Below are 17,545 nucleotides of genomic sequence, written 5' to 3' on the forward strand. Positions count from 1 at the left end.
CTAGTGGCTTCCGGGAAGGATAAGGTGGTGAGAGGGCCAATCCCCGGGCTCACCTTCCTCGGTCTCGTAGACCCTGATCCGAGACTTTGCCGCTTGCATAAGCTTTTACTGTTTTTATATCAGGAAATCATACAGGACCAAGAACCGCTGGGGTCCTGGCCAGCCAAGGCAGGCCCAGGATGGGGCTCCGGGGCCATGGAGGCGAAGGCACAGTGGCAGGAGAGGGACATGGTGGTCACAGGTACACGGGCTGCTCCTGGCCTGTGAGGAGGCGGTATGTGGCGGCTGGCATCGTCTTGATATGTACCTGGGGAGTGGAGGCAGAATGGGGTTCAGGGCAGGCCTGGGCTTGCCGGGGACGTGGGGGCGCACCTGGCCACCACCCACCACCTGCACACCTCGCCATAGGCCTCGGTGAGCAGCTCGATGATGCGGGCGTGTGGCGTGGCCACCACGCTCTGCCCATTGATCTCAATGATGCGGTGGCCCACACGGATGCCCCCGCGCTCGGCGATGCCGCCGCGGAGAAGGCTGCAGATCTGGGGGAGGAAAGCGGGGAATGGGAAAGAGGTGGGGGCTGCTCAGGGGCCGTGCTCAGGGCCGCCCTCCTCCCCACCTCGGGCCAGGGGCCGGGGCCTCACGATGCCGTCCTCCACGCAGAAGCCCAGTTGCTCGCGAGTGTGGGGCCGGTGGATGATGGCGGTGGTGACGGGCGGGCAGTGGACGATGCTGAGTGTCACCGACGTCTGCGACTTCGTCTCCTGCAGGGCGGGGGCCATTGGCCTCACTCAGCTGCCGGACAGCCTGGCAGGCTGTAGCCCCCTCTGGGCCTCAGTTTACCCTCTCATAAACCAGAGACCTGAAGTGCAGGGGCTCAATTCTGGGAGACCCCTCAGATGTGGTGGAGAACAGACTCGGGCCCGGTGGGCTTGGGGTCGAAGCTGTGTGACCTGAGCCATATCACTTCCTTATGGCCAAAAGCCAAGCCGAGAGCCGGGCTCTCCAGGCAGGCTGCAAACGTCTGTAAGAGGCTGCACGGACTGTGGCCTCATCCCTCTGACGGGGGCAGGTCCCTCCCTATCTCTGGGCCTCAGTTTCCCCATCTGAACAACAAAGGTTAAGACTCAAAAACATGGCCAGGCGCAGTGGCTCACGCCTGTAATCCCAGCACTGTGGGATTAGGCAGGTGGGTCACTTAAGGGCAGGAGTTCAAGACCAGCCTGGCCAACATAGTGAGACCCCATCTCTACAAAAAGTAAAACAATTAGCTTGGCGTGGTGGTGCACACCCGTGGTCCCAGCTACTCGGGAGGCTGAGGCAGGAGAACTGCTTGAGCCCAGGAGGTGAAGGCTACAGTGAGCCGCAGATGTACCACTGCCCCCCAGCCTGGGCAAGAGAGTAAGACCTTGTCTCAAAGAAACAAACCCCCCTAGAAATCAGCTGTCTCTTGTTAGACAGTGAGCCGCCCAGCCCTGGCGCTGGGCCACCCGCATTTCCATCCTGGCTCTGGTTCTAGGGAGGTGCCCTGGACAAGCGGCCTCCCTTCTCCGGGCCTCAGTTTCCCCAAGGGCACACGAGTGGGCAGGACTTAAAGGTCAGACTTTGTCCCTCTCGGCTGGCCTGGAGAGACCTGGCCAGGGAAGAGACCTCTCTGGGACTCAGTTCCCCTTCTCGGGAGTGTGGGGGCCCCGCCACCCCAGGAAACTCACGCGGACGGCGGCCTGGCACGCGGCCAGAGGCAGCCCCACCAGGCTGGTCCCATTGATGGCGGTCAGGCGGTCCCCGATGCTGAGGGCTCCCGAGCGCTCAGCGGGCCCCCCGTGCAGCAGGTTGGCGATGACGGCTGTGGGCAGCAGGGAGCCCCAGCCCGACTCCACCAGGGCCACACCCAGGCCCTCCCCTCGCCGCTTCTCGAGGAGCACCTGGGACAGAAAGGGGATGCGGAGGCTGCTTGGCAGGGCCTGGTGCAGGTGCACAGGGGGGCAGGGGCCAGGCGGGGGCTGCCCGGCGCCTCACTCACCTCCCGGCAGTTGTCGCTGTTGGAGAAGTGGTCCAGGTCCCCGTTGTGGAGGTGCCCGGGGCCTGGGCTCGGCTGCACGCCCACCTGGCTGGGGTCGATGCCGCTTTCCCGCAGGAACTGGCTGTAGGCGGCGGCGAAGGCCTGGCCGATGGCCTGGGCGATGAGCTGGGCCTGCGAGGAGGGGCGGCGTGTCCCTGGGGTGTCCCACCCACCTCCTCCAGGTCCCCGAAGTCCCCAGGGTCCTCAGAGCTGAGCCCTCCTGTCCCCGCCTGGGGTGAGAGTCCCAGGACACAGCCGCCTGCCCTGGGGCTTCGGGGGAGGTGGAGAGACAGCCGTATCTTGGGGAATCTACAGGGAGAAGGAAGGGTAGGGGCAGCCCTGGGCTGGGGCGACGATGAGGGAGGCAGCTCCCTGAGCATGGGCTGTGGGAAAAGCTACCAGAGACCCAGCCAGGGGGCTGGGGGCCTGATGGGTGGCAGGGACAGCCCAGGAGTGGGCGAGGTTTCAGGGAGACAGCTGAGGGTCTTGGAGGCTTATGGGAGGATGGGCGCGCTAGCTCACGCCTGTAATCCCAGCACTTTGGGAGGCCGAGGTGGGTGGATCACTCGAGCCCAGGAGTTTGAGACTCTATGTTCACCTGGGCAACAGAGCGAGACCCTGTCTCTATCAAAAATCCAAAAATGAGCCAGGCATGGTGACACCCTGTGGTCCCAGCTACTAGGGGGGCTGAAGTGGGAGGATCGCTTGAGCCTGGTAGGGGGCAGAGGCTGCAGTGAACTACAATCGTCCCACTGTACTCCGGCCTGGGTGACAGGGAGACCCTGTCCCAAAAAAAGAATTAAAAAAATAAGCTTATGGGAGGGAGGCTAAACACGTGGCCCAGCAAGGCGGGTAACAGTTGCCGTGAGGAGGGCCTCAGAAGGGTGGCCCCACGCCCTGGCTGCTCACGTCCTCCGCGTGGAACACGTGGCAGAGCATCTTGTACAGGCGACGGCCGTGGTCCTGGGGGGCCGGCCTCCGCGCCAGCCGCCGCCGCGCCATCAGCACCAGCACGCAGCCGATGTCGGCTATGTAGGAGATAGTATGCAGGGCGTGGTCCATCATGGCCTCCTGGGGGCGGGAGAGGCAGCCTGGGTGGGCTGGGGGGCCCTGCCAGGCTCGATCACCCCACCCGCATCCCTGGGGCCAGGTCCCTGCCCCGTACCTGGGAATCCGCTGTCAAGACCTTGATCCTCTTGGTGGAGACGAACAGGTCCACCTCCGTCATTGGCTGGGTCTCCCCGTCGGGGGCCTGTGGGGGGCGGCGTGGGAGGTGGAGGCTCCCACAGACCCAACCCGCAGCCCACCCGCCTGCCCACCCGCCCCCGGCTGCCCCCTCACCTTGACGCGGTCCATGGCCTCCCGGGCCTGAGCCATGCGTGTGCTGGTGGGCGGGTTCCGTTCTGATACCAGCTGGGTGGAACCCAGGTACCTGGCCCCAAATATGACACCATCCAGGAGGTCTTCATGGTCACAGGGACCGGGCACTGAGGGCGACAGCGGAGAGGGTCGGCCCTCAGGGGCCCACTCCCACGGGCTCTGCCCCAGGGCTGTGCTCTCCGAGATGGTCGGAAGACACAGTGTTCTAGCTGATGGCTGAGCACTCTCCAGCCAGGAAGCACAGCCCACTGTTCTAGAACCATCCAAGCAGCCTGGCCCTCACAGGTCTAGAACCTTCTGTCCATCCTGCAAGGACTCGCACGCGGGAAAGCCAGTGAGTCCAGGCCATGGCTGGATTCAAAGCCAGATCTAGCACCCACAGATACCTTCACCCCGTGTCCCCAGAATTCCAGGATCGCGCCAGAACCAGACAGTCCCACTCCTACATTTTTTGAGACACAGTCTCGCTGTCGCCCAGGCTGGAGCTCAGTGGTGTGATCTCAGCTCACTGCAACCTCTGCCTCCCAGGTTCAAGTGATTCTCCTGCCTCAGCCTCATGAGTAGCTGGGATTACAGGCGCCCGCCACCATGCCTGGCTAATTTTTGTATTTTTAGTAGAGACGAGGTTTTGCCATGTTGGCCAGGCTGGTCTCAAACTCCTGACCTCAAGTGATCCACCCGCCTTGGCCTCCTAAAGTGCTGGGATGATAGGCGTGAACCACCGCGCCCCACCCCCCACTCCTATTTCTAAACCTCCACAACATTCTAGAACCACAGTGGACCTCTGCTTCTCGGTTCTGGAGTTCCCTCAATCAATCTAGAACTGGCCCGCATTGCCCACTGTTCTAGAACTGTCTCCAGTCAGCCCAGGATAGCAGTCAGCTCTGTGCCTGGGTTGTAGAACTGCCCAGAAGAGAGAGAGAACTGGCTGCCTGTCTAAAAAATTCCCATACTGTCCAGAACCCCAGTTGGTTCTGACCCTTGATTCTAGAACTCTCTGACAGGTCTCATAACAATTCTGTCAGGAGTTCTAGAAACTTATTATCCCTCTAGAATCAGACTTCTCCGTGATTCCAGAACATCTTAATCACAACGGTGTCAGGCAGCTCTCCCTGTGGTTCTAGAATCTCCTTCAGTAGTTCACACCTTTGGCTACACCAGTGATTCTAAGAATTACCTGACCAGTCGAGGAACAAACAATTGTGTTCCAGGAGAATTCCAGAACAGTTCTAGAATACTCCCAACCCAGCCCAGAACTACATAAAGCTTTACTCCTGGCCAGGCGCGGTAGCTCACGCCTGTCATTCCAGCACTTTGGGAGGCCGAGACAGGTGGATCACCTGAGGTCAGGAGTTCGAGACCAGCCTGGCCAACATGACGAAACCCTGTCTCTACTAAAAATACAAAAATTAGCTGGGCGTGGTGGCACATGCCTGTAATCCTGGCTACTCGAAAGCTGAGGTGGGAGAATCACTTGAACCCAGGAGGTGGAGGTTGCAGTGAGCCGAGAGAGCGTGCCACTGCACACCAGCCTGGGCGACAGGGCAAGATTCCGTCTCCAAAAACAAAAAGGGGGAAAAAAGAAGCTTGACTCCCATGGTTCTAGAATTCCCTGAGCTACCTAAAGCCAGACAGCTCTGCCGGTGGCTCTAGAATATTCTAAGTAGTAACTACTGCTCTTTGGTTTAGAACCACAGGCGTAGGGCCCAGTTCTGGACACCCCTCAGTGAAATTCATCCTACACCACAGTCGGTTCTGGCCACTGTCATGATTTCATGATCTAAACATTCTGGAACAAGAGCTCCACTCTGGGGTTCTACAGATGCACCATTCAGTGTGTAGCACCAAGCACATGTACCTGTCACAGACTTGAAATGTGGCTTGTCTGAATAGAGACGTAAATAGAAAATATACACTAGATATTGAAGATTAGCATGCAGAAAAGTAATTTAAGGCCAGGCGTGGTGGTTCACGCCTGTAATCCCAACACTTTGGGAGGCCAAGGCGGGCAGATCACCTGAGGTCAGGAGTTTGAGACCATCCTGGCCAACATGGTGAAACCCTGTCTCTACTAAAAATACCAAAATTAGCCAGGCATGGTGGTGGGTGCCTATAATCCCAGCTACTCGGGAGGCTGAGGAAGGAGAATCACTTAAACCCGGGAGGCAGAGGTCGCAGTAAGCCGAGATTGCGCCACTGCACTCCAGCCTGGGCAACAGGATGAGACCGTGTCTCAAAAAAATAAAAAAGTAATTTAAAAATATTGATTATATGTGGAAATAATATTTTAAATATGTTAGCTTAATTAAAATATTAAAGTTAATTTCTTAGCCAGATATGGTGGCATATGCCTATAGTCCCAGCTACTCAGGAGGCTGAGGTGAGAGAATCGCTTGAACCTGGGAGACAGAGGCTGCGGTGAGCTGAGATTGAGCCACTGCACTCCAGCCTGGGTGACACAGCGAGACTCCGTCTCAGTTAAAAACAAAAAAAAAAGTTATTTCACCTGTTTTTAATTTTTTAATGTGGATAACTATAAAATTTTAAATCATATATGGCTCACATTATATTTCCATCATTCCATCTAGAACTTTCTGATTACACTATAATTGGACAGCTCTGCCCACGGTTCTAGAACACCAGATAACTATTCCCTCCATGGTTCTGGAATTTTCCAGTCTTGAGTAGAAGCAGATGGCTCTGTTCACCAATTCTGAGCATATTCTCATCAGCCCAGACTCCTTGAACCTAGAAACACAGACAAAACGCCAAGCCCGGGAACTCCCAAGGCGTCGCAGCTCTGCTCATGATTCTAGAACCTTCTTAGAGCTATAGGTTCAAACCAGTTCTTCTCTCTACAACCACAGAACTGCTTTTTTTTTTTGAGACACGGTCTCCCTGTGTCACCCAGGGTGGAGTGCAGAGGCACAATCTTGGCTCACTGCAGCCTCAAGTGATCGTCCCACCTCAGCCTCCCAAGTAGCTGGGATTACAGACCCATGCCATGCGCCCAGCTAATTTTGGGCGGGGGGGATTTTATTTTTGTAGAGACAGGGTTTTGCTGTGTTGCCCAGGCTGGTCTCCAACTGCTGGGCTCAAGCAATCCTCCCACATCAGCCTCCCAAATAGCTGGGATTACAGACCCATGCCATATGCCCAGCTAATTTTTGGAGGGATTTTAGTTTTGTAGAGACAGGGTGTTGCTGTGTTGCCCAGGCTGGTCTCGAACTCCTGGGCTCAATCAATCCTCCCATTCTGGCCTCCCAAAGTGTTGGGATTACAGATGTGAGCCACCCTTCCTGGCCAGAACTTACTATCTGACCTATATTCTTAGGAAAGTCTAGAACACAGGCTGGGCACGGCGGCTCACACCTGTAACCCCAGCATTTTGGGAAGCCGAGGTAGGTGGATCACAAGGTCAGGAGTTCGAGACCAGACTGACCGAGATGGTGAAACCCCATCTCTACTAAAAATACAAAAATTAGCTGGGCATGGTGGCGGACGCCTGTAATCTCAGCTACTCAGGAGGCTGAAGTAGGAGAATCATTTGAACCTGGGCGGCAGAGGCTGCAGTGAGCCGAGAGTGCGTCACTGAAAAAAAAGTCTAGAACATTCCAGAGGGCCAGAAATTGTTCTTCCCATGTTTTTAGGGCAGCGATTGGCAAACATTTTCTGTAAAGGGCCAAAGAGTAAATATTTTCAGCCCTGTAGGTCACAAGGTCTCTGCTACAGCTACTCAGCTCAGCCATTCTAACAGCAGAGCAGTCATGGACAACACATGAATGACCAAGCATGATGTGTACCAATGAAACTTTATTTATGTACACTGAAATTTGTTACTATTATTATTATTTTTTGAAACGGAGTCTCACGCTATTGCCCAGGTTGTAGTGCAATGGCGCAATCTCAGCTCAGTGCAGCCTCCACCTCCCAGGTTCATGCGATTCTCCTGCCTCAGCCTCCCGAGTCGCTGGGATTACGGGCACGCACCACCATGCCTGGCTAATTTTTGCATTTTTAGTAGAGACAGGGTTTCACCAATGTTGGCCAGGCTGGTCTCAAACTCCTGACCTCGTGATCCGCCTGCCTTGACCTCCCAAAGTGCTGGGATTATAGGCATGAGCCACCATGCCTGGCTTATGCACACTAAAATTTGAATTGCATTTTTTTATTTTTGAGACAAGGTCTCGCTCTGTTGCTTTGGCTGCGTAGTGCATTGGCATGATCTCGGCTCACCGCAGTCTCAACTCCCTGGGCTCAAGAACTTCTTTCACCTCAGCCTCCTGAGTAGCTGGGACTACAGGCATGCACTGCCACGCCTGGCTAATTTTAAACATTTTTTGTAGAGATGGAGTCTTGCTATGTTGCCCCAGCTGGTCTCCAACTCCTGGGCTCAAGCAATCCTCCTGCCTCAGCCTCCCAAAGAGCCGGGATTACAGGTGTGAGCCACCATATCCAGCCTAGTATATCATTTTCATGTGAAGAAACAGTATTCTTCAGCCTGGTGCAGTGGCTCACGCTTATAATCCCAGCACTTTGGGAGGCCAAGGCGGCCGAATCACTTGAGGTCCAGAGTTTGAGACCAGCCTGGCCAACACAATGAAACCCCAACTCTACTAAAAACACACAAATTAGCTGGGCGTGGTGGCAGGTGCCTGTAATCCCAGCTACTTGGGAGGCTGAGGCAGAAAAATTGCTTGAACCCAGGAGGCGGAGGTTGCAGTGAGCCAGGATCGCACCACTGCACTCCAGCCTGGGCGACAGACTCTGACTCAAAAAAAAAAAAAAAAGAAAGAAATAGTATTCTTCTTTCAATTAAAAATGCAAAGGCCACCCGGGCACGGTGGCTCATGCCTGTAATCCCAGCACTCTGGGAGGCCAAGGCAGGCAGATCGCTTGAGCTCAGGAGTTTGAAACCAGCTTGGGCAACATGGTGAAACCCCATCTCGACCCAAATAAATACAAAATAAAATTAGCTGGGCATGGTGGCATGCACCTGTAGTCTCAGCTATTTGGGAAACTGTGGTGGGAGGATCGCTTGAACCTGGGAGATGGAGGTTGCAGTGAGCTGAGATCAAGCCACCGCACTCCAGCCTGGAAAACAGAAGTCATCAAAAAAAAAAGTTAAAAGAAAAACACACACAAAAACCATCTTTAACTAAAGACCTATGTGAGCAGGCAGTGAGCTGGGTCTGGCCCGACGATGATGATTTACCAAGCCCGGCTCTAGAAGCGAGTGCTGCCAGTGGCCAAAGCTGCCCCACAGCCCCCTTCTCACTCTACCCCGTTCTCAAGACTGGTTCTCCTCTCCCTGGCCAGCCAGGATCTGCTCGAAACCACCCTCAGAGCCTCCTGAGAACCTCATCCTTCCTGGCAAACTGTTGCCAGACTTTGGAAGCCTGATTCTGGCTGTCTAGGGGCCTTAGTGCCTGAGGCTAGGGTGGGCGGGACACTCACCCTCCTGGGGGGCAGGGTAGGAAGCCAGGGTCTCGGGGCTCTGGAAGAAGACAGAGGAGGGGCAGGACTGAGTCCCCCTGCTTGGTTCCAGGCAGTCCAGGACACCTGGAGGGTGGGGCGGGCACTACCTGGGCACCAGCGGGTGGCTCTTCAGGTGCGACTAGAGGCACCGTCTCCAGCCAGGGTTCCGGGGAACTGCTTGAGCTCCTGCTGCCCCCCTGCTCAGCAGAGGCCCCCTCCACCCATTCTGGGGAGTCAGAATCCTCATCTGGGTCCTCAGGGGGCTGCAACAGTCGGGGGGCAGGCTCTAGAGGCTCTTCAGGACCAGGCTGGGAAGGTGAGCATTCCTCGCAGTGCAAGAGGCTCAGCAGGTCATCCCGGCCAGCTTCAGCAGACAGCAGCCCGTGGGCGTCGGCGATCTCCTGGGAGGCCAGGCCGTGGCCTGTGGCAATGTGTAGGGGACAGGGGGTTCCATCTGGGGATGGGCCTACCGGATCACCCGGCAGAGCTTCAAACTGCTGCACCAGCTCCTGAATGCTTGACTCATCAAGTTCCATCCGACTCAGGCTGCCGGGGCCTCCTGGCACAGGGTCCCACTGGCTGTGAGGGGTGAGGTCCTCAGAGGGCACAAGAATGTCCCTAGGCTCCTCCAAGTCCATGGCTGGAAGCCCCGAAGAGGATCGGGAAATTGTGGGGAAGTCCATGCCTGGACTCCAGGCTTAGGCTAGCATCTTCAAGCAGCTGAAAGACAGAGAGTCAGCGCTGAGGTTTCACCCGGGTACAGTGGTTCATGCCTGTAATCCCAGCACTTTGGGAGGCCAAGAAGGGATGACTGAACCCAGGAGTTCAAGATCAGCCTGGGCAACAGAACAAGACCCTATCTCTACAAAAAATACAAAAAAAATTAAGGCCGGGCACAGTGGCTCATGCCTGTAATCCCAGCACCTTGGGAGGCCAAGGCGGATGGATCACAAGGAGTTCGAGACCAGCCTGACCAACATGGTGAAATTCCGTCTCTACTAAAAATACAAAAAATTAGCCAGGTGTGGTGGCGGACGTCTGTAATCCCAGCTACTCAAGAGGCTGAGGCAAGAGAATTGCTTGAACCCGGGAGGTGAAGGTTGCAGTGAGCTGAGATCGCGCCATTGCACTCCAGGTTGGGCGACAGAGCGAGACTCTGTCTCCAAAAAAAAAAAAAAAAAAAAAAATTAGCTAGGGGTGGTGGTGTATGCCCGTAGTCCCAGCTACTTGAGAGGTTGAGGTGGGAGGATCACTTGAGCCAGGGGAGGCAGAGGCTGCAGTGAGCCTTGATTGTGCCACTGCACTCCAGTCTGGGCGACAGAGTGAGGCCCTGTCTTAAAAAAAAAAAAAAAAAAACCCAAAAACCATAAAACCTGAGGTTTCCTGGGTGCCTATCCGGTGCTAGGCTCTAGCGAGTACTGTTCACACAGGGTACGTAATTTAATCCCCGACAACCCTTACAAGGAGTTAGGATTCCCATTTTACAGATGAAGAAACTGAGGCGCAGAATGGGGAGGTGTGAGGCAGTGGCTTCCCGAGCCCCTGTATATGTCATCCCAGACCTCTCCCAACTAATGACGTCTGCTCACTCCAGCCCTGGTTCTTCCAAGTCCTCCTCCCTCGAGACGCGGAACCCACAATGGAGACCCAGACCTCACACCCTAACTCTACAGACTCGTCAGAAGCAGGTCCCCAAGACCCCAGACCCAAGACCTCAGTCCCATGACCTCAACCCCCAATACCTCCATCCAGAACTTTAGACCCAGGACCCTGGACTTAATACCAGAGACCCAAGACGCCATAAAGCAGACCCGAGTCTCCAAATCTCCAATGTTACCCCAAGATCGACTCCAGACTGAGACCCCGACTTCAGGACGCAGCCCCAAGCCCAGACTCCAGTCCGCCCTCAGACCGAAGACCTCAAGCGCCGACTCAGACCCCACTCTGCACCTCGAGGACACTCACTTCCCAAATCGAGGCCGCCTCAGCCCCGCGCAGCCTCCAGGACCCCGCGCCCCCAGTACGACCCCGACATAGCCCAGACCGCGCCCACAGAAGACGCACCTCGGAGATTCCCGGTCCCAGCGCTGGCTCCTCCATCCGCGCAGCGCCCTGGCCCACTGAGCATGCGCGGCCTCGCGAGGCCTGCTGGGAAATGTAGTTCTCTCAGCCAGCCTCGCCACGAAGGGGCGCTGGGACTCCTGGAGGTGTTGGAGCCGGGGTTCGAATCCCATGCTTCCCTGCCCGCAGGCAGCCCGGGCTGGCCCCAGGACGTGTTTCTTCCCCTGCAAAATAGGGTTAATAATCACTGCCTGGCTCCGGGGGCCGTGTTCATTATTCCAAAGGATGGCAGATGGGGAGAAGTGGGGTTGGGAAATATTAAAGAAGTGTGAGACCTTGAGGCACTGGAAGCGACATGGGAACCCTGTTGAAGACGGACTTCCGGTTTGGCTCACAGTAGGGAGACAGGTTGGTGCACCCTGGATTTGCGGTCGGCCTGGGAACTTTACCTCCCTGAGTCTCAGTTTCCTCACTAATAAGCTGGGGAAAAAAAATAGTACCTACCTCCTAATTGTGAGGATTAAATTAGATCGAGTGGGTTAAGGATTTAGCAGTAGGGCTGGAAAAGAATATATAAAATACATATTATTAATTTGTATATTATATATAATACATACTATGTGTTTTATATATATATAATATATAATAATGTTAAAAATATGATGTTACACAAATTAACAGTGATTAGACTCCAGGCCTACTGGGGTATATTAGACTCATTGTAATTTTTTTTTTTTTTTTTTTTTTTTTGAGACGGAGTCTTGCTCTGCCGCCCAGGCTGGAGTGCGGTGGCCGGATCTCAGCTCACTGCAAGCTCCGCCTCCCGGGTTCACGCCATTCTCCTGCCTCAGCCTCCCGAGTAGCTGGGACTACAGGCGCCGCCACCTCGCCCGGCTAGTTTTTTGTATTTTTAAAGTAGAGACGGGGTTTCACCGTGTCAGCCAGGATGGTCTCGATCTCCTGACCTCGTGATCCGCCCGTCTCGGCCTCCCAAAGTGCTGGGATTACAGGCTTGAGCCACCGCGCCCGGCCTAGACTCATTGTTAATCTCTTTAAAGCTTTGAATAATTACTCATTGGATGGAATCGGGAACATATAAAGTGTGATATTTTTAGTAAATGTTATGTAATTGAAGAAGGGCAAGAAGAAGTCAATGAAATAGCCCTTGAACGCCTCCTTCTACAGTAACTACGTATGTCTACAAGTCTAAAGAAATCATAGAGTATGAGAACTTGGGAGACTACATTTCCCAGACACCTCCACGGGGCCTACAACTCCCGAGCACCCCTTGGACCACTGACGTCTTCCGGAAACGTGCACGTGCAAGCTGCCCGCAATACGTCATGGCGACCAGACACCTTTTAGGGGCTGCCCGGATATGGGCCGGCTGGGGGACCCGGGAGCTCCTAGACCCCGCCTCTCCTAGAAGGCTCCTGGTCCGGGATTATGCTAAGAAACCAGGTGAGCTGGGTTAACAGGAACCAAATGAGGACGGTGGGTACTCTGAGGAATTGGCAGTGCGCAGGCGCTGGTTGGGGAGGCGGTGGTAGAACTAATGCGCAAACGCAGAGAGGCGGATGCCAGGCTGTAGGCGCAGGCGCAGTTTGAGGGACCCAGCGCCGCTTGGAGCTCGGGCGTCTGGCTTGGAGATAACCTTAGCGATTGGACGGAGGGCGCAGGCGCCAGCTGGGGAGAGGCCTGGGAGGAGGGTGTGGGTTACGTGGAGCCCACGCGTTTCACTGCGCAGGAACGGGTTGGAAGGGATTTGCCGGGAGTCTGGGGAGGTCATGAACTTGGGTTCCAGTCCTGTTTCTCTGCCTGCCTCCAAATCGCAGGGTGACCTTGGCCAAGCCGTTACCAAAAATTCAAAGAAACTATGGAGCCTATTTAAATCTTAGCCACTTCAGCAAGAACAAACCAAGGTTATTAAGGTTTAGCTGGATACAGCCTTGCCTGATCTCCTTTGTTGAAAGGGGAAAATTGGCAAATGTTCGGCCTTAAAGACAGACACATAGCAGACAATATAACTTGAATGACTTGGTCATTCCAAGCATCGGTGTTACTTAATGCTATGTCTAAATCCCACTTAAAGTGATTTTGAGGCCAGGCATGGTGGCTCACATCTTTATTCCCAGCACTTTGGGAGGCCAAGGAGGCATGATCGATCGCTTGAACCCAGGAGTACAAGACCAGCCTGGGCCACATAGCAGGACCCTGTTTGTATAAAAAATAAGTGCCTGGCACGGTAGCTCACGCCTGTAATCCCAGCACTTTGAGAGGCTGAGGCAGGTGCATCACTTGAGGTCAGGAGTTCGAGACCAGCCTGGCCAACACGGTGAAACCTCTACTAAAAGTACAAAAAATTAGCCGGACATGGCAGCTCGTGCCTGTAATCCCAGCTACTCGGGAGGCTGAGACAGGAGAATCGCTTAAACCCGGGAGGCGGAGGTTGCCGTGAGCCAAGATCGCACCACTGCACTCCAGCCTGGGCGACCCAGTGACACTCCGTCTCAAAAATAAATTAAAAAAAATAAAAATAAGTGGGGCATGGTGGCTCACACCTGTGATCTCAGCTACTGGGGAGGCAGAGGCAGGAGGATCGCTTGAGCCTGGGAGTTTGAGGCTGCAGTGAACCATGATTGTGCCCCTGCACTCCAACCTGGGCTGCCTTTATTTTTAAATTTTTTTAGATTTTTTTTTTTTTTTTTGAGATGGAGTCTTGCTCTGTTACCCAGGCTGGAGTGCAGTGATGTGATCTCGGCTCACTGCAAGCTCCGCCTCCTGGGTTCAAGCGATTGTCCTACCTCAGCCTCCCGAGTAGCTGGGATCACAGGCATGCGCCACTATGCCCAGCTAATTTTTTTTTTTTTAGTAGAGATGGGGTTTCACCATGTTGGCCAGGCTAGTCTTAAACTCACCTGACCTCAAGTGATCTGCCCACCTCGGCCTCCCATAGTGCTGAGATTACAGGCGTGAGCCACTATGCCTGGCCGAGACCCTGTCTTTAAAAGAAAAGTTTTGAGTGGCCGAACGTGGTGGTTCACGCCTGTAATCCCAGCACTTTGGGAGGCCGAGGTGGGCAGATCACGAGGTCGGGAGATCGAGACCATCCTGGCTAACACAGTGAAACCCCGTCTCTACTAAAAATACGGAAAAATTAGCCGGGCGAGGTGGCGGGCGCCTGTAGTCCCAGCTACTCGGGAAGCTGAGGCAGGAGAATGGCGTGAACCTGGGAGGCAGAGCTTGCAGTGAGCCAAGATCATGCCATTGCACTCCAGCGTAGGCAACAGAGTGAGACTCCATCTCAAAAAAAAAAAAAAAAGTTTTTAGTGTGGCAGAGTCCAGTGAGGGGGTGAGGCCACCTTGGCTTCCAGGGGAGGGACTGGGCTGAAATGACTCTCCCTCTCCTCCCCCCAGTTATGAAGGGGGGCAAATCCGGAAAAGGTGCAGTGCCCAGTGAGGCCCTCAAGGACCCCGACGTATGCACAGACCCTGTCCGGCTCACCACATACGCCATGGGCGTCAACATCTACAAGGAAGGGCAGGATGTACCCCTGAAACCGGATGCTGAGTACCCTGAATGGTGAGTGGACCAGGCTGTGTCATCCTGCACTGACTATTCCTTCCTCCGCCCCAGGAGGACCCCTTCTGGGAGAGGCGGATCCCCACTCCAGCCAGAGCCTAACAGTCATACCTACCCATCCTGGCTTCAGGGCAGGGGCTTCAGGGCTCTGCATCTGGGTGGTCTCATCTGTAACGGGGTGATGGGACCCATCCCTCCCTCCAAGGGCTGTGAGGAATTCATGAGATTAGAACGCCTGTCAAGTACCTAAAACGATGCTCTTTCTTCTTAAGCAAATACTTAAAAAGTTTTTTTTTTCAGGCTGGGCTCAGTGGCTCACGCCCATAATCCCAGCACTTTGGGAGGCCGAGGTGGTTGGATCACTTGAGGTCAGGAGTTCGAGACCAGCCTGGCCAACATGGTGAAACCCCGTCTCTACTAAAAGTATAAAATTGGCCGGGTGCAGTGGCTCACGCCTGTAATCCCAGCACTCTGGGAGGCCGAGGCGGGCAGATCACCAGGTCAGGAGATCGAGACCATCCTGGCTAACACAGCGAAACCCTATCTCTACTAAAAAAAGTACAAAAAGTTAGCCGGGAGTGGTGGTGGGCGCCTGTAGTCCCAGCTACTTGGGAGACTGAGGCAGAATGGCGTGAACCTGGGAGGCGGAACTTGCAGTGAGCCCAGATCGCACCACTGCACTCCAGCCTGGGCGACAGAGCGAAACTCTGTCTCTCTCTATATATAACATGTATATTTTATGTATTTTACATATGTAATATATAATATATATATATAAATTAGCTGGGGGTGGTGGCTCATGCCTGTAGTCCCAGTTACTTGGGAGGCTGAGGCACGAGAATTGCTTGAGCCTGGGAGGCGGACGTTGCAGTGAGCCAAGGTCACACCACTGCACTCCAGCCTGGGCGACAGAGTGAGATTTGGTCTCCAAAAAAAAAAAAAAAAAAAAGTTTTTTTCTTTGAGATGGAGTCTCACTCTGTCACCCAGTCTGGAATGCAGTCACACGATCTCGGCTCACTGCAAACTCTGCCTCCTGGGTTCAGATGATTCTCCTGCCTCAGCCTTCAGAGTAGCTGGGACTACAGGCATGCGCCCCCATGCCTGGCTAATTTTGTGTGTGTGTGTGTTTGTTTTTGTTTTTTTTTTTTTTAAGACAGAGTTTTGCTCTTATTGCCCTGGCTGGAGTGCAGTGGCATGATCTCAGCTCACTGCAACCTCTGCCTCCCAGGTTCAGACAATTCTCCTGCCTCAGCCTGCCGAGTAGCTGGGATTACAGGTGCCCGCCACCACACCCAGCTAATTTTTGTATTCTTAGTAGAGACGGGGTTTCCCCATGTTCTCCAGGCTAGTCTCGAACTCCTAACCTCGCGATCCACCTGCCCTGGCCTCCCAAAGTGCTGGGACTACAGGTGTGAGCCACCGCGCCCGGCCTGCAAATACTTATTGACCACTGACTGCCTGCCAGGCCCTTGCTCTAGGCTTCAGGATACAGAAGGGCTCAAAATAGACACAAGTCACCACTGGCAGAACTAGCTGGGGAGGCAGACGGGAAGCAGGAAGTCAGGCAGCTGTGGTGGCGACACTTCCGGGAAGGGGGCAGGAGAATGACAGAGCAGGGACATCTGGCTGCTCTGGTCTGAGGTTTGGGGGACACAGAAGCCAAGACGTGAGTGGGTGGAAGGGGTTTTTCAGGCAATGGACACAGCCTGTGTAAAGGCCCCGGGGCAGGACCGCACCTAGTGTGCTGGAGGAACAGCCGGGAGGCGTGTGTGGCTGGAGCAGAGTGAGGAGGGCGAGAGAGCGAGGAGGCGAGGACAGGGCCTGTGGGCTGCGGGAAGGGCTCTGCTGTGGCCCCAAGCTGATCTGCAGCCTGGGGAGGGTCAGGAAGTCTGAGCAAGTGGGGACAGGTGGCCTGGTGTGGACAGTACTGGGAGGCAGGAGAGGGCTTGGCATGTGCCAGCCTCAGATGTTGTGCCATTGGGGTGCAGTTGGCTGCACTGCTGCACGGCCAGGGACCCTCCCAGCCCAGGATCCGGGAAGGACCACCCCGAGATCATGCAGCTAACCAGTGGGCTTGGGACCCGGCCCTGTCGCCGCCTCTGCCCGAGGTGCCCAGGACACCAGGTGGCCCAGGGGGTCGCCGTGTAGCTCTGATTCCTGCCTGCGCCCTCGTCAGGCTGTTCGAGATGAACTTGGGCCCCCCAAAGACCCTGGAGGAGCTGGATCCTGAGACCCGGGAGTACTGGCGGCTGCTGCGGAAACAGAACATCTGGCGCCACAACCGGCTGAGCAAGAACAAGAAGTTGTAGCGTGGTGGGCCCGGCCTCCCCGCCCCCCGCCCCGAGGGCTTGCTGCGTAGCGTGGTGGGCCCGGCACCCCCGCCCCCCGACCCCCGCCCCGAGGGCTTGCCGCGTAGCGTAGCGTGGTGGGCCCGGCACCCCCGACCCCCGCCCCGAGGGCTTGCCGCGTAGCGTAGTGTGGTGGGCCCGGCACCCCCGACCCCCGCCCCGAGGGCTTGCCGCGTAGCGTAGCGTGGTGGGCCCGGCCTCCCCGCCCCCTGCCCCGAGGGCTTGCCGCGTAGCGTGGTGGGCCCGGCCTCCCCCACGCCCACACTGAGGACTTGCCAGTTTCCCAGAGGACGCCGACTTTTGTGAGACAAGAGGCCTGGGTTTCCATGTGACCCCACAGTGGGGCTGGACTAGGGCCCTGAAGACCAATAAAAACCTTTCTGAGTAGACCCTGGTGCCCCTTGGTATTGTCTGGCGTCGGTCTGGTGGGAAGTGGGCCCTTCAGACCCCAGGGATCCCGGCCTCCACGCCAGCCACTGGCGGGCCGTCTGCAGGTCCCCTGTGCCTCTGGACCCTTGGTGGGCTTCTCTTCCCAAATCCTGGAGTTCCTGACACCGCCCACGAGGCCCGAGCCCCAAATCTCAAGCTGCTGGGTGAGGGGGTTGTCCTAGCTAAGCCGCTCTTGGTTGCAAGGG

At 55.7% G+C, this 17,545-nt stretch overlaps 2 protein-coding genes across 8 annotated transcripts; one reads left to right on the forward strand and one right to left on the reverse strand.

Moving 5' to 3' along the window:
• Nucleotides 1-85: 85 nt before the first annotated feature.
• On the reverse strand, nt 86-11,047 carry APBA3 (amyloid beta precursor protein binding family A member 3). 6 transcript variants are annotated; one of them, XM_015122473.3, is made up of 11 exons: nt 10,982-11,047; nt 9,025-9,637; nt 8,897-8,936; nt 3,401-3,546; nt 3,225-3,311; nt 2,969-3,130; nt 2,021-2,191; nt 1,710-1,922; nt 642-761; nt 399-539; nt 86-307 (listed from the first exon to the last, which is right to left on the reverse strand). In XM_015122473.3, exons 2-11 carry the CDS (start codon nt 9,598-9,600, stop codon nt 236-238), a joined length of 1,728 nt encoding a protein of 575 aa, XP_014977959.3. In that variant the 5' UTR covers nt 9,601-9,637; nt 10,982-11,047; the 3' UTR covers nt 86-235. The 6 variants fall into 6 exon arrangements, with proteins under 6 accessions (XP_014977959.3, XP_001100759.3, XP_077835193.1 ...); XM_001100759.5 differs by having other exon boundaries at nt 10,883-11,047; XM_077979067.1 differs by lacking the exon at nt 8,897-8,936 and having other exon boundaries at nt 3,401-3,574.
• A 1,255-nt stretch (nt 11,048-12,302) lies between these two features.
• MRPL54 (mitochondrial ribosomal protein L54) lies at nt 12,303-17,297 on the forward strand. Of its 2 annotated transcripts, XM_077979181.1 has the most exons (4): nt 12,303-12,439; nt 14,396-14,561; nt 16,739-16,917; nt 17,190-17,297. In XM_077979181.1, the coding sequence occupies exons 1-3, from the start codon at nt 12,322-12,324 to the stop codon at nt 16,869-16,871; spliced, it is 417 nt and encodes a 138-aa protein (XP_077835307.1). In that variant the 5' UTR covers nt 12,303-12,321; the 3' UTR covers nt 16,872-16,917; nt 17,190-17,297. The 2 variants fall into 2 exon arrangements, with proteins under 2 accessions (XP_077835307.1, XP_014977960.2); XM_015122474.3 differs by having other exon boundaries at nt 16,739-17,297.
• Nucleotides 17,298-17,545: the final 248 nt, after the last annotated feature.

The sequence above is a fragment of the Macaca mulatta genome, chromosome 19 (genome assembly GCF_049350105.2).
Source record: "Macaca mulatta isolate MMU2019108-1 chromosome 19, T2T-MMU8v2.0, whole genome shotgun sequence".
Taxonomy (NCBI): Eukaryota; Metazoa; Chordata; class Mammalia; order Primates; family Cercopithecidae; genus Macaca; species Macaca mulatta.

Bases quoted from the DNA above. Each gene is read 5' to 3' on its own strand.
- APBA3 (XM_077979064.1), bottom strand. From the start codon at position 9,600: ATGGACTTCCCCACAATTTCCCGATCCTCTTCGGGGCTTCCAGCCATG. The intron at 3,131-3,224 runs GTACGGGGCAGG...TCCCGCCCCCAG, and splicing joins TCTTGACAGCGGATTCCCAG to GAGGCCATGATGGACCACGC. The intron at 1,923-2,020 runs GTGAGTGAGGCG...TTTCTGTCCCAG, and splicing joins ACAGCGACAACTGCCGGGAG to GTGCTCCTCGAGAAGCGGCG.
- MRPL54 (XM_015122474.3), top strand. From the start codon at position 12,322: ATGGCGACCAGACACCTTTTAGGGGCTGCCCGGATATGGGCCGGCTGG. The intron at 12,440-14,395 runs GTGAGCTGGGTT...TCCTCCCCCCAG, and splicing joins GGATTATGCTAAGAAACCAG to TTATGAAGGGGGGCAAATCC. The intron at 14,562-16,738 runs GTGAGTGGACCA...CGCCCTCGTCAG, and splicing joins GATGCTGAGTACCCTGAATG to GCTGTTCGAGATGAACTTGG.